At 41.8% G+C, this 16,117-nt stretch overlaps 1 protein-coding gene across 6 annotated transcripts in view; it reads left to right on the forward strand.

Annotated features, from left to right (window-relative positions):
- unkl.S (unkempt family like zinc finger S homeolog) overlaps positions 1-16,117 on the forward strand; it is a 56,209-nt gene continuing 40,092 nt past the window's right edge. The window contains 5 exon segments of one of the 6 annotated variants that reach the window (NM_001091646.1): positions 990-1,060; positions 1,962-2,152; positions 3,565-3,774; positions 13,744-13,894; positions 15,390-15,523. In NM_001091646.1, coding sequence (NP_001085115.1) covers positions 3,696-3,774; positions 13,744-13,894; positions 15,390-15,523 — 364 coding nt within the window. In that variant the 5' untranslated portion in view covers positions 990-1,060; positions 1,962-2,152; positions 3,565-3,695. 6 annotated transcript variants of the gene reach the window in all.

Consider the following 16,117-nt stretch of genomic DNA (forward strand, 5'->3'; position numbering starts at 1 on the left):
AAATTCCAGTGTCGTTTTACCCTTATAAGTAGTTGAATGGAACAGTTGGGATGACAGTTGTATTGTCAGTGTGAGGGAACAAAGCAAGGGGAAGGGTTGTTTTGATATTGTCAGTGGGGAGGGACCAATGCGAGGGGAGTGTGAAAAGGAAATGGCTGTGCTGTGAGGAGGAATAATAGGAGGTTTCTCTTGTTAATGGGAGAATGAATACAGACTAAATTGAGGCAGAATCGCAGCTGGAAGAACGAGGCTGTTTCCACAAGAGGAAATGCATGAGGATGATGAGGAGACTGTCTGTGTGAGGAAGCTGGTATTTGTGAAGAGGAATAACAGGGGCGCTGCCAAAAGAGAGAATAGGGTCGTGTGTTCTGTACATAGATGAACATCTAATGGGCTGAAGGAATACATGAAAGGAGGAATACGAAAGCTGTAGTCTGAACTATGAGAATGGGTATGTTGTCCGTGGCGAGTGTTTGGACATTCAAACAGACCATTCAATTAAAATGTGAAGGCGAACGGCCAAACGAGTCTGTGTGAGGAGCAATAAACCCAATAAACTATGAGGGCGGAGCTGGGATGTGAGAGGATGTTGACACATAGGAGAGGGAGGTGTGGCCACCTCTATTATGGGAAAGTGTTTGAGGGAGGCAATGTTGTCATTGTAAGGGGTGTGGCCTGTAGGGGGAGGTGCCTACTCCAGAGTTAGAAGAGCTGGGCACGATTTGTTGCCTGTCAGAGTTGGGGAGGTGTGGCTGCGGGGGCGTGTATGAAATGGAGAGGGAGCGCTTCCTATTTGTGCATTTAGTTGGGAGGCGTAGCTGTAAAGGGGAGTGAGTGTGGCACTGACGCGGTCAACATGGGGAATGTGTTGTGTGTGGAGAGATGAGCTCAGTGTGGGAGGAGCGCTGCTGAGGGGTGTTGTCAGTCTAGGGAGGAGTGACGAGTCAGAGACTCCAGGATTCCCGCGCATGCGCGCAGCTTTGTTTTGACTGAAAATGCCGTCGGTTTCGAAAACGGCGCAGAACGGCTCCCCACAGACCGAGAAACCGACTCACTACACGTAAGTGCTGCAGACAGCGCACGGCTCCGTACATACCCGCCAACATGCATTGTGTCCGAGGCGCTATTTATCCCTAGCCGATTCGCCAGCAGCTCCTGATGCAACCGACAAATTAGGCCCGGGACATCCCCCCTTCCCGCTGCAGGTGGTCGCGATAATTGATGTTTACGGAAGCATCGGTCGCTTCTCTGTTCCGCTCGCTCTCCCTCCCTTGCGATTAGCGCGGCTCTTACGCCAGTGACGTAGTGCGCCGAGCGATGCTTAAGAAGTTGCGCTGCAGTTGGAGGAAACCGCTTTTGTGAATAGCCGTGAGAGCGGCGCCTGCTGGTCCCTGGCCACTTTTCCTCCTTCAAATAAAAGCCATTTTCCCTCCCTTCTTCCTTCCATCGCTCTCGGTAGTTACATGACAGCCACTTGTTGCAGGCTACGCGGACCATTATTAGCTGCGGTTTTATTGATTCCTGCGATTCAGCCACTCACTTTCTGTATTCTCGTTCTGTTTTCAGGGGAGAGTTTTAGTTCGGCAGCGCAATCATTGTGGGTTTTGTGCATTGTAAGCAGTAATGTAGCGAATGGCTGCTCTCACCATCTGCTTGCATTCACTTTCAGCCCTACAGCCAGTGATTAATAAATATATTTACAGCCTACTTTGCACTATTGGGGCTGTAGAGTAGGAAACAGATGGGAGAGTGGTGCCTGCAGGCCTCTGTGCTGCTCCAAGGATCTAGCTGAACTTCACTGCATTCTTACTTGTCTTCTTAATAACACAATAAAGCCATTTGGGATATTTACTATTGTGTTTACTTACCCTTGCATGTGGCTGTGCCTCTTGTGTTCTAATAAATTCATTTAAAGGGGATGTAAAGGCAAAAAAAAAAAAATAACTTTTACTTTCTTTAAGGAAAAAGAAATCTATCTCCAATATACTTCAATTAAAAAATATGTACCGTTTTTATAAGAAACCTGTTTGTATGCAGTGAAATTCCCCCTTCGTTTTACTTGGTTTGACTTCTGCAGATAGGACGGTCCCTAACTGCTCTGCAGGGAAACGATCAAACAGCAGGTGGAGCCCTCCATCTTTCTTCCCAGAACGTGAGCATCTTTGTTTGTTTCCCTATAAAGCAGCCAGCAACTGTGTAGAGATTTGTATTCTGAAGACTAGTTTTGTTCAGGTCAGGTTTTTCCCCGACCCTAACCCACCCTCCCTTAGCCCCCCGCATCCGGGTTCCTTTTATAGACCCGCGCCGGCCCGCTGATGACGTCACAAAAGTCGGAAGCCAGCATTTGAAGGTGGCGGGCATGGAGAGCAGGAGAAGAAACCGACACCCGCGAAAAGGAATGCGAGGTTGGCCCGAAGATCCCTAAGATTAACCTCCCAACAGAAGCCCAGGCCACACTGAGCATGTGCATAGTCTTGATCTTGCAAAGATGTTTAACAAAGTTACATAATGATGACCCCCTGCGGCCAACTTTGAAAGCATAAATCATTTGTTTAATTAGGTTTCTGGTGCAGTAAGCTAATGTTTAGGATACAAATAGGGTGGCCATACGGCAGGTGTGCCGGTAAAACACCTGCCAAGGCCGGGGCCGGCATTTCAAATTTACCGGCAATGTAGCTGCCGGTAAATTTGTAATACCCCTAAAAAGGCCCTTGGCCCGCCCCCAATCCAATAAAAACTTACCTTTTTCTCTGCCTTCTGCCCATTGTGTGCCGGGGCTCCACCCCTTTGATGCCATGGCCCACCCCCTTTGTTCCCGCCCACACCGCTGTCTAATTGTGTGCCGTGACTCCACCACTTTGATGTCACAAACCCACCCCTTTTGTACCCACCCCCACCACTAGTCTGTGAAAATTTTGTAAAAAGGTGGCAACCCTATATACAAAATACAGCATTTCTAGGATTATTCTATTTGAGACTTTAGTTCCCCTTTAAATAAGTTTGTCTGCCGCCAGCATTAGTGTGAACAGTTTTACACAACCATTTGGAGAAAAAGTGCTAAATATGATCTCTAAAACCCTTTGGATTTGAATCTAGATCTGTACCCTATAGGTGTCCAGAAGTGGTCAGGTACTTTCATCCATCTGCACTTGTATTGGGCAGGGGGTGGGGGGAAGCTGACATAATCCTGATAGATTGTAGATGATTTGTGGGCCTGTTTAAGATTTTCATCTGCCCAGTCAACAAGTCGGATAAAATGGAGTCTATGGGAGACGGCCATTACGTTTTTCCGAGCTTTCTGGATAACGGATCCCATATGGGGTTATTGCTGGTTTGTTATTGACTTCATAGCTATGATATAAACATTGCTTTTGTTTGCATCTGTTGGGTGCATATCTTTAGTGTGCCCAATATGATTTTCAGCTGGGTTTTTTGGCATCTGTATATTCTCTTTGTAGTGTAACTTTGTTTTGTCATGCCTACACCTGAAACCCAGTTTCTAACTATTTGCTTTGGGGTAATACTCACTAAAAAAAGAATGGCTCGTATTCTCTGTTTTAACAGGTATCTGAAAGAATTCCGGACTGAGCAGTGCCCACTTTTTCTGCAGCACAAGTGTACTCAGCACAGGCCCTTTACTTGTTTTCACTGGCATTTCTTAAATCAGCGCCGCCGCCGTCCAATCCGACGGCGCGATGGGACATTTAACTACAGCCCAGATGTTTATTGTACAAAGTATGACGAAACCACAGGAATGTGCCCAGATGGAGATGAGTAAGTGTGACTGTTCATTTCAATCCTACAATTGCTTGAACCATTCGTTGGTTGAGTTGTACTCGATGAGTTATGTCACTCAGCCTGCGTAACTATGTGCTTGAGAATTCTGCAGTTCTAAATGCTTTCTGTTAAATGGATGCTAAATATCTAATGATTATTGGCCTTGTCTGCTGTTATTCTTCATAAACCTGCTGAGTGTGTAAGAATGCTAGAACATTATACAAGCACTCAACTACTCATCAAGTTAGGCTACAATTCTCTGAAATATGATTGTTCCTTGGTATAATTTATTGTAAATAAAGGGCAAGGCCAGACATGGTGTTTTTACGTTGTGTTTTTAAAAAAGCTCAGTCGGGCGTAAATACGCCACTGAAACCACCAGCGACCGTCTACATGCATTTTTCAGCACGTAGCATTTTTCCCAACATGCATTTCTCGTTGTTCTTGTTCCCCATAATTCTGCTGGCTGGAAATAGAAAAATAGAAAAGATATTTATAAATAGAAAAACTATTTATATGCAAAATGGAGCAGGAATTATTGTCAATACGCACAGGGTCAGACTGGGGGGGCCCAGGGCCCACCGGGACTTGCTGTCTAGGGTCCCCCTGGCCCCCCTATCGCGACGTCACGCAAGAAGCCGCACGGCATTCATGCGTGCATGGAGCTGCACGGCGCGCATATGCGCACAGCCGAACAGCGCTGCGCGTCGCCTAATCAACCAGGAGATCGGGAGAGGGGGTCTGGCCTGGCGTATATGCGTCATTTATCTCGCGAGTAGTGTTGGACTGGCCCACCGGGATACCAGGAAAACTCCCGGTGGCCCAGGTGTCAGGGGGCCCTTGTGCTGCTAAACATTTGGCCTATTTCATGGCCATTCTCTATTTCTTTGAGAACAAAGAGGCTAAATAGATGGAATAATAGATTATAGTATGTAAAGAAAAGAGACTAGGAGAATAGAGATTGAGCGCGGAGAGGAAAAATAATAATACTTAGAGTGGGCCCCTGGTCTACGGTTTTTGGGTGGGCCACTGGTGTCCCAGTCCGACACTGCTCGCGAGAATTTGGACGACATATTTAAAATACGCTGCTTATTTACGTAACGGGTGGTTTCAAACTTGCAGATCCCGTAGAGTCTATTGATTTGGTACTGGCGTCCCGTGGCAGATTTCAGCTTGCAAGCGCCCTGTGAGAATTGCCATAGTGTGTTTTCCATTAGTTTCAGTGGTAGTTTAGTTTATTCTTATTTACGGCCGACTGAGCTTTTGTAAAAACGCCACGTCTGGCCTTGCCCTAAAGGAAAAGTATTTTCTGCTTGGGGTGCCAAAAGTTAGGCAACCCCATAGTGGCATAACTAGATATTACTGGGCCCCACAGCAAATTATTTTTCAGGCCCCCAAATTGTCTAGAGGTTGACCTGTTTTACCAAAATTTATTGAAATTGTATATGAATTAGGGCCTCATGGGGCCCTTTTACCTCCTGGGCCCCCCTGCAGTCGCAGGGTCTGCTTCCTCTGTAGTTACGCCCTTGCACTCCCAATTGATTCTATCTACTTACCTGACCCAACCTGTAAACTGTTCTAAATTGATACATTTAGTTGGTACATTTTTTATCTTTGTCCCTGCTGAGCAGAATCTCTGGATTTCATTACAGGCAGCTGTTAAAATTGATACAATAGTTGCTAATACTCCAGAGATGCTGCTGACAAATGTATCAACTCAATGTTGCAAAATTGTGACAGTTTAGAGTCTGCACCTGAATTACTGAGCTGCCAAACACCAGAGACAGAAACATTCAACGTTAAACTTAGATTTGGAAAAACAGTAAAAAATAAATAATGGAAAATAATTGAAAAAAGTCTTTATTTCTGGGAAATAATCTGAATACAAAGTGTTTGGAAGATGAACACCCCCTTTAAAGAAACAGTTCAGTGTAAAAATAAAAACTGGGTAAATAGGTTGTGCAAAATAAATAATGTTGCTAATAAAGTTAGTAAGCCAAAAATTTAATCGATAAAGGCTGGAGTTACTGGATGTCTAACATAACAGAACACTACTTCCTCCTTTTCAGCTCTCTAACTCTGAGTTAGTTATTTTTATACGGAACAATTCCTTTAAGCCATGCTTTATATGTGTTTGAAAATAAAGACATAAATTAACTGGGAACTAATGATACACACTGGTAGCCTAACTCGTATGTAAGAATCACTACTCTTTTCTTCCCTCCTGACGTTAAGGCTATGAACACACAGCAGCAGTTGTCAGCCTGCATATATTTGCAGGGTGAGAGAAGCAGATCTGCCCAGTGCAGTCACGCACAACGGAGCTGAAGTCAGTATTTGGGCTGACCTCGGCCTGTGTGTGGCCGCACACGGGCTGATTCGATTCAAATCAATGGAGCAGGGGCACTGAGCAGATCTGCTTCTCTCATCCTGAGAGTAGAAACCTACTCGAAAGAGCTAAAAAAAGGCATCTGCTATTTGTGTCTTTGCAGCTGTTTCTGAACTACAACTAACCGCATTTTCTCATGGCTTTGTCTCGTGTGTAGAGCTAGTGATAGCTCAGCTATAGTTGAAGAAGTGTAGAAATTCCAGTGCTTACAATAATTGTCTGCTTTTACTTGACATACTGTTCCTGAATTTGCTTTTAGGCTGTTTGATGAACAAACACCATGTTTTCTTACCGTATTCACTACCACGTGCTGTAGGCTGTGTGCTTTGTATGCATTACAATGGGAAGCAGCTGTGCTAGTGTTTTAGCATGCTTTGATCACCGTGGTTTTCCCTGAACAGATTGTGTCAATTAGAATTTTGTGTTTTTTATCCCTAAAGGGGTAATATACCACTGTGTTCAACATGAGCCCAGTAGTTTTTGTTTGCGCTAAACAATGCATAAAAGAGAAAGTAAAAAAACTTGATTCCAACTCCTCATTCCTTTAAAGTAATTGTGGGAGGAAGTGAAGGAAGGAAGGAAGAAATCCCAATTTCAAATATTGGCTACTACTATTGTACCTGGGTCTAATGCTCTTTTATTCCTCCGCTAATGTGCCAAGCACATCGATGGACCATTTACATTTTATAACTTCTCTCTCTCAATTAAAAAATATGATGTGAACTGTGAAGGCAAGAACACACACAGATGGGTATGTAAATAAATAATTTTCCAGTCCCTGATGTAACTTACCTCTTTGCAATGGTTTTGCAGAACATTAAAACCGGTTTGGCTCTAGAGGAATATATCTACAAATCTGGGGTGACTTTTACTCAGAAATCGTAAACTATAGTAATTAAGCATGCATTTGCATCATTGACATCATTGCAGACAACTAATCTAAGCATTTATGTGGCTGCTCTGGGTTGGTAATATATAAACTTTTTCACTCCACCGCAAGTCATTATATTTTTTAACTCAAAGTGTGCTAGTTTTTGTTTTCATTTTATCTTTTAAAGATTTCTTACTTCCATAGAGTGCATCAGTTTGCAACAAATTAGCAGAAGGAGAAAAAAAAAAAAAGAAATACAGTATAGAAAGGAAAGACTGAACGAAAATAATCCTCCAGGGGCCAGGCATAACCAAAAGATTCATCCAGGGGCCAGACATAGCCAAATTAATCCCCTAGGGGCCAGGCATAACCAAAAGATTCATCCAGGGGCCAGACATAGCCAAATGAATCCCCTAGGGGCCAGGCATAACCAAAAGATTCATCCAGGGGCCAGACATAGCCAAATGAATCCCCTAGGGGCCAGGCATAACCAAAAGATTCATCCAGGGGCCAGACATAACCAAATTAATCCTCCAGGGGCAAGGCATAACCAAAAAAATCCTCCAAGGGCCAGACATAACAAAAGAATCCTCCAGGGGCCAGGCATAACCAAGAAAATCCTCCAGGGGCCAGGCATAACCAAAAAAAAACCCCAGGGGCCAGGCATAACCAAAAAAAACCTCCAGGGGCCAGGAATAAAAAAAAGAATCCTCCAGGGGCCAGGCATAACCAAAAGAATCCTCCAGGGGACAGGCATAACCAAAAGAATCCTCCAGGGGCCAGCCATAACCAAAAGAATCCTCCAAGGGCCAGACATAACCAAAAGAATCATACAGGGCCAGGAATAACCAAAATAATCCTCCAGGGGCCAGACATAACCAAAAGAATCCTCCAGGGGCCAGGCATAATCAAAAGAATCCTCTAGGGACCAGGCATAACCAAAAGAATCCTCTAGGGGCCAGGAATAACCAAAATAATCCTCCAGGGGCCTTGGATGTTGCTCCCAGTGGCCTCAAAGCAGGTGCTTATTTTTGAATTCCAGGCTCGGAGGCAAGTTTTGGTTGCATAAAAACCAGATGTACAGCCAAACAGAGAATCCTGTAGGCTTCCCGTCCACATAGGGGCTACAAATTGGCCAATCACAACCCATATTTGGTATCCCCAGGAACTTTTTGCATTCTTATGTTACTCTCCAACTTTTTTTTTTTACATTAAAATATGGCTCACAGGCAAAAATGGGGCAACAATAAATAAATAACTGGCATATAGGGTGGGCTATATTTTGATGTAATTGTTACCCAATGCTCAGATCTGTGTTCATTATTGGACCCTGTACATTTTAAATTACTTGTACAATATGATAAAATTGCACACCATGTTTGGACAAAAAAAACTAAAAATCTAATAGGCTTATGGCTATTCTGTGTTTGTAGCAGTTTATCAACTGAGTGAAATGACATGGCCATACAATACCATTCCATTTCTGTATGATCTGATTGCTCAGCCAGTAGGCAAGCTGACTGGATTTGTTCGGTTCTGTCACCAGATCGCAAAAGTACAATTTTGTGTCGGGTCAACTTTGCTAACAATCTATGGAAATCTCTATACATTATGGGAAGGAATCGGTAGATACAGTAGAACCATCTAAGACATTTCATTTATGGTTTTAACTGCTGCTTTATCATATTTCCGGTCTGTTCATTGCTTCATTGTTTACATATGTTTAAATTCCATCTGCACAGGAATGCTAGTAATTGAACAGACTCATTTCACACTGGCCTTGACTAGAGTACTCGTTTCTGATGTAGTTTGCTATGAAATACTTTGGTGACTCACTACACTGTCATTGCTTGTTTTCCACTTTATGTAGCCAATTATAAAATGTATTGTTCAATGACAAAATATTATTGCTCATTGTATTGTTCCTACATTCAATTGTTTTCTCAATAATTATTTATATAATGAGTCAAATGTTTATGTCCTAATACTACAAAACAAGTAATCTTAACGTATGGGTCCCAATGCTGCCATTGTCCTGCTAAATCCTAAAAGTTTGATTTGAGAGTGGTAAAAGGACAAGAATTTGGGGTGAATGACATTTGGGATTTTGTGAAGGGGCATGGCAGTTTTTTTATTTGCTAACTTAGGGGCACGTTTACTAAGCTCGAGTGAAGGATTCAAATGAAAAAAACTTAAAATTTCGAAGTTTTTTTTGGCTACTTCGACCATCGAATTGGCTACTTCAATATACGACTTCGACTTGAACAATTTAAACTAAAAATCATTCGACTATTTGATAGTCGAAGTACTGTCTCTTTAAAAAAAACTTCGACTACCTACTTCGCCAACTAAAACCTACAGAGCACCAATGTTAGCCTATGGGGACCTTTCCCATAAGCTTTCTTAGCAATTTGTGATCGAAGGAAAATCGTTCGATCGATGGATTAAAATCCTTCGAATCGTTTGTTTCGAAGGATTTAATCGTTCCATCGAACGATTTTTCCTTAGTTCGTTCGATCGAACTAAATGCGGCAAATCCTTTGACTTCGATATTCGAAGTCGAAGGATTTTACTTCGATGGTCGAATATCGAGGGTTAATTAACCCTCAATATTCGACCCTTAGAAAATGTGCCCCTTAGTATTATGGTGCCCTTTTATTCCTAAGAGCAGCAATGTAGGTCACTATGATCCCCAGAATATGATAATTATAACAAGGTAATATGACCTGGCTGTCTCCCCCGCTACTCTCGGCGCCACCATCTTTTTACGCCATCCACATCCACTGCCTCCTTACTGCTGGAATTCCTCTGTAGGGAATACTCTCATAGACCATTGTTCTTCGTCAGATTGCATGTATGTTTATATATTTTAGGGTTACTTAATTTCTGATGGACAGTGATACCCTGTGTCTAGAGATGGCTTTTCCGTCGACACAATGGGGCTCATTTATAAACACTAGGCATATTCCTGGTCAGACTGGACCTTTGGGGGCACACCGGGGTTCTATACTGCCAGGGCCTTGTGGCGCGTGTGTCCCACATGCGCGAACGCCGCAGCACATATACACAGCACGCATGCATGCCGCCCCGCTGGCCAACAATTTTTTTTTAAAATAAGCCCACCCAAACAGGCACTGTGTCTGGGCCGGTGGGGGCCCACAAGGCCCAGTCCAACTATGCGCGGTGGAAACTGGGGCCGGAAGGGAGTTTAGGAAGCAGCATTAATAGCAGGTCTAAGCCCACAACAGCCGGGGCTCGCCAGGTTTTTTCCCGGTGTCATGCCGGCCCAGTCCGACCCTGGGCATATTTGCACCTAGTAACCCATAGCAACCAATCAGTGACTGGTGATGTTTAGCCTGCTGCAGGATGAACAATGAAAGCAAACATTTGATTGGCTGCCAAGGGTTGCTGCCCAGGTGCAAATTTGCCCAGCGTTTTAATTTGCTCTATTGCATAATGTACCTATAAAGCCATTTGCTGCCAAGAAGTAAACTCCCCATCTTCAAGATCTGTGTACTAATGCTAAAATTAAATTGTTGGTGCAGTCAGAGAAACCCCCCATGGACTATAAGACATAGGGAGCCGTCACTAAAGCTTCTAGGAAACGTTCCCCCTCTATTTTTACCCCCTCGCTGGAGCCAAGTTAAAAGAAGATGCCGTGCTGTCTGCTATCCACACACGCTCGCTCTTGGTTGCCATGACAGCGACGATGTGAGGAAAATTAAATGCAGGCACATCCACTGACTTACCTGTTTAACTCTGATGCATTATTCAATCAGTTCCGAGTGCATGTAGCTACTGCATGCTCTGAAAATTGATTTTTTTTCCCTCTTTTGAATAATGTATCTCCTTGGGTGTAATTAAAGGATTCCTGGAAGTAGTAGTAGCAGTTTTGCAATTGCCCCTCGTAAAACCACACAACCAGGTTTTGCAAACTTTAACAGATAAAAGAATGCTGTGTTCACATTCTGCTGAATTATAGTAATGCAATGGCAGTTTTATCTCAAGGGCAATTTAATAACCCTGCCTATGAACAATATACCTGGGATGGACACGTTTCCTGACAGTTGCAGAGAGATGGCCAAAGCCAGCGGCTCTGCCATTTTTATTGGTTTACTCTTACAAATGAGCTTCATGTGCAACAGACCTAATGAATCTCAACCTCCTTATTACTTGTTTAAAGTAGAGCAAATAAAAACGGTGGAGACCATGGCACTCATTTACAACCTGTAGCTGCGTTTTGTGCAAAAATGGATGCAATACTTCAGATTATTGGCAGTGGTCCCCCTCTGATGAAGCGACCAATGGAGCGATGGATGCTTGTGCCACAATACTATTTTTGCTGGGTCGTGTTAGGATTCACATCATTGCTGGATATTTATTCTATCCTTAATGGTGCTATTTGGAGCTTGATATTTAAGACCATGAGTCTGTGACAAATTCTCACTATGTTTAACTGTTGGTTTAGCATTATGAACTGTTATACTAGTGGAATTGCCTCGTCCCAAACATTATCACGTTCTGAAGTGACCTGTTGTGTTGTTATAACTTTTGATATTGACATTTTCATTATTTACTGGTCTTTTTCATATAGCTTTATTTTGGTGTACCCAAAAGGAAGTGGTGACCAGTACCAGTAGACTTTAAACTAGGGGTTACCATATTTCAGCTATCGCACTTTTGCATATGTCCCACTCAAATTTTAAAAATAAAATGGTTTGCGTTATTGGGGAGGTGATCTATACAATACTGACTGTTTAATTGCAGTGTAAGGCAAGTTATATTTTACATAGTAGGTGGAATGTGACTATTCAGTGCCCTTTATTTCTGCAAGAAGATTATTCCTTGACTGTAGCAGATATGTGGAATATATGGCTGCAACTCTTAGGTCTAAGGTCTTGGAAAACCACATGCCTTTTGCCTTTCTTTATTTACTCTGTTTCTGAAGCAATTGATGTACCTTATTCCTGCTGAATGCTTTGCTCAACATCATAGTGATACTTTCTTTGCAAATTTAATTTGCTGCCAAATGTGTTGTTGGGTTAATTATGAACCAGATGTTCCAATATCAAATGTTCTTGAGTGCTGAGCACTTTTTCAAGGATATTTTCATTTTACTTATTGGAAACAAGGAAAAACAAACAGTACAAAGGTATATTTACAGGATAGGTCAACACATCATTGCAGCATCGTTAATATTGTTGGATTTAAATGCAGTGGAACCTCAATTTTACATCCCCTGATTTTCAGTTTTCCCTCATTTTACATTGTTGTTTTGTGGTCTCCCCTATATATTATGCATAATATATTTTCCTGATTTTACATTTTCCTGGATTTTACGCCATTTTTTCTGGTCCCCTGAAAAACATAAAATGGGGGTACTACTGTAGGCTCCTGGCTTATAGCCATCTTTTCTGATAGGTACAAGTGAGTTTTGTACAGTCATATTAGGCATAGGGTGCCTAAAACATAACTAGTAGTTCTTGAGTTGGTGATCAGTAGGTCCCAGCTGCCCATCGCTTTCACCAATGCAATATTATAGATTTTTTTTCTTGAGAAATGGGTGTAAATCAACAACAATATTTCTCAATGTAATGCATTAAAGTTTATTTTCTCACACTGGTATGGTCTGGGTACCCTTGTATCAAGCTAATAAGCTGATATCTAATATACTATTACATTAGCCTAAAGGTTCTCCTACACAGCCCGATAAAATCTGCAAACAAGTGAGGCAACTTATTGGATGAGCTTCACTGCTTGATATCTGACAGAAAGTGGGGCAGATGTAGATCGGGCAGGTTTAAAGGAGAAGGAAAGTCTGTTTGCACTTGGGGGTGCCAAATGTTGGGCACACCCAAGTATTGTATTAACTTACTTGAAACCCCAGGCCGATGCTCCTATCGGCAGAAAACTGGGGGTTTTCTAGCAAGCACCACAGAGAGATCTTCCGGCTTCTTCTTTCTTCAAATTTCCCCAGGCAAACACATGGTTAAAGTTCGGCTATTTGTTCTACTGGGCATGCGTAATCGCGCGAAGAAAGAGGAAGCAGGAAGAAGATATCGCTGTGGTGCTCACTAGTATAACCGACATCTGACATGGGGCTAGTCATATTGTCAGTTTCCCAGCTGCCCCAGTCACGTGACTTGTGCTCTGATAAACTTCTATCACTCTCTCAGTACTGCTGTACTGCAAGTTGGGAGTTATATCACCCCCCTTCCCCCAAGCAACCTAACAACAGAACAATGGGAAGGTAACGGCTCCCTAACACAAGATAACAGTTGCCTGGTAGATCTAAGAACAGCACTCAATAGTAAAATCCAGGTCCCACTGCAACACATACATTGAGTAGGAGAAACAACAGCCTGCCAGAAAGCAGTTCCATCTTAAAGTGCTGGCTCTTTCTGAAAAGCACATGACCAGGCAAAATGACCTGAGATGGCTGCCTACACACAAATATTACTACTAAAAAAAAATATACTTGCTGGTCCAGGAATGGAATTTTATATTGTAAAGTGAATTATTTGTGTAATTTAGAAATAAAACTGCATCATAGAAATCATGACAGAATCCCTTTAAGCTGGCTGTACTTAGGTTAATAACAATAAAGGGCTTTTAGAGGTGCATGTCTTGTACAAAAGTAAAATGTGCTCAAGTAAGGTTATCATCTCTCTTGCTAACAGCTGTCCATATTTGCACCGGACAACAGGAGACACAGAAAGAAAATATCATTTACGATATTACAAGACTGGTACTTGCATTCATGAAACAGATGCTCGAGGGCATTGTGTGAAGAATGGACCCCATTGTGCCTTTGCCCATGGTCCTCACGACCTTAGACCGCCAGTGTATGATATAAGGTAATTCTTTTTCTTTGCTATATTTTCTCCTTTATATCAGAACATTTTATAGAGCAACCAAACTGGTGGGTAAATTCCCTTCTGCAGTAAATCATATCAATTCAAAGAATTGTCACACATCTTAAAATATCATGCACTTTGGAATGCTAGGGGGTATATTGTGAGCGTATTAGGACATTAGGAGGAAATATTGCAACCAAAGTGCCCTAATTTTCAGTGTTCTAAACAAAAATTGGGAGCAGTTCCCATTTTATCCCAGTATATTGTGCAGAACAGAAAATAAGGCTGTGCCTAGGTTTTCTTCTCATTCTTTCTGTTCTCATTTTTGTCTCATACTTTCTTACCTCTCCTTCCTTTTTCCATCCACACCTGTAGATCTTCTTGCTGCCTTTGCTATTCTATCTTTCTGTGAAAGATTCAATCACCCCTTTCCTTCTCTGTGACAACTTAATTTGCACACACTTCTCTATTCTTCACTTTCTCCTCGCGGCTATGTTTTCTTCTGTATTGCTAAAGGGACAATTCAAGTATCACGGATTCCCTTTCTGTTACAGTCCATGCTTGTAGGTAATATGTAAAAAAACCCACACTTCATCAAGTATAAATATCATTGGATATTTACTCACACACACACACAGATATGAGACCTGTTATCCAGAGTGCTTGGAACCTGGGGATTTCCAGATAACGGATCCATAATTTGGATCTTCATACCTTAAGTCTACTTGAAAATCTTAGAAACTTTAATTAAACCCAATAGGCTGGTTTTGCATTCAGTAAGGATTAATTATATCTTTAAATAATTTTTCCATACACCTGATTTCCGTATATCTTTGGACATAGCTAGAGGGACATGCCCCGGTTCAAAAGGCAATCTGCACACAACATTTTATATCAAAAGATATATGCCCCAAGGCTTGTTTTCAGTAAAAATAAATTATTAATTAGTATTCACAATTTAAATTTTTTTTAATACATATTGACCCCACATGGCCCACCTTACGCGTTTCATACCCTCCGGCACTTAGAGACACCTATGACTAACCGGAGGGTACGAAACGCGTAAGGTGGGCCATGTGCGGTCAGTATGTATCAAAAACTTTTTTAAAAAATAATTTATTTTTACTGAAAACAAGCCTTGGGCATATCTTTTGATATAAAATTTTTGTGTGTTAATTATATCTTTGTTTGGATCAAAGTACAAGATACTGTTTTATTATTACAGAGAAAAAGGAAATTATTTTTAAAAAAATTGTATTTGGATAAAAATGGAGTCTATGGGAGACAGTAATGTAATTCTGAGCTTTCTGGATAACAGGTTTCCAGATAACGGACCCCATACCTGTATATATAATATGTGTAAGCAAATGCCCTATGCGCAGCTTATTATTGCAGTGTCGGTAAATGCAATGCAAATGTTGCATAATATATTTACAATTATACAATACTTGTTCTCTGAAGATGTTTGTAGTAGTGCAATTTTTTTGTGATGCAGGGAAATCCAGGCACAAGAAGCCTTACAAAATGGGCAGCTTGGAAGCGGTGACGGAATTCCCGACTTACAGCCAGGAGTTTTAGCTAGTCAGGCAATGATCGAGAAAATCCTTGGAGAGGATCCTAGATGGCAAGGTAAGTTCACAGCAGGTTTTCTTGTTGTGTATTATGTTGACAACTGGATTGTTCTGCCAGTTTCATACATTTATGCATTAGTGATTGTTATCTAACCATTAGTAGTGTGCTTTTTGTCTTATAGATGTAAGAGGTTTACAGGACCCTGTACTATGCATAATATAGCACTAGCTATGTATAGTCAAGCTAGAGGTTATTCTACACATATTGCCTTGATATGGTTGACATCTAGAGGATAATGGTTGGTCTACAAGGAATGCTATTGCTGGTTTAAAAAGTCTGTGTGTTTCTTTGATACTTGTACCTATGACTATGCTAGCTACAGAACCAGCGCATAAGGTAACAACTATACCTTTGTTTCAATAAAGAAAAAAACTTTTGTTTTACAAGCCTGGACTGGAGTCAGTTTTTCAGAGGGCCTGACAGATTCTTTTTCAGTGTGTCTTGAAGGATCATAAGCTTGCAGGGCCTCTTCTGCTTGCTGGATTTCTTTGTGTTTATATAATACTCCTTGATTTATTTTTTGCTAAATTTCTCCCAATATTGGAAGTGACTCAACTTTGAATTTGAAAAGGCTTCAACATAATATTTTAT

Source organism: Xenopus laevis, chromosome 9_10S, assembly GCF_017654675.1.
Source record: "Xenopus laevis strain J_2021 chromosome 9_10S, Xenopus_laevis_v10.1, whole genome shotgun sequence".
NCBI classification, from domain to species: domain Eukaryota; kingdom Metazoa; phylum Chordata; class Amphibia; order Anura; family Pipidae; genus Xenopus; species Xenopus laevis.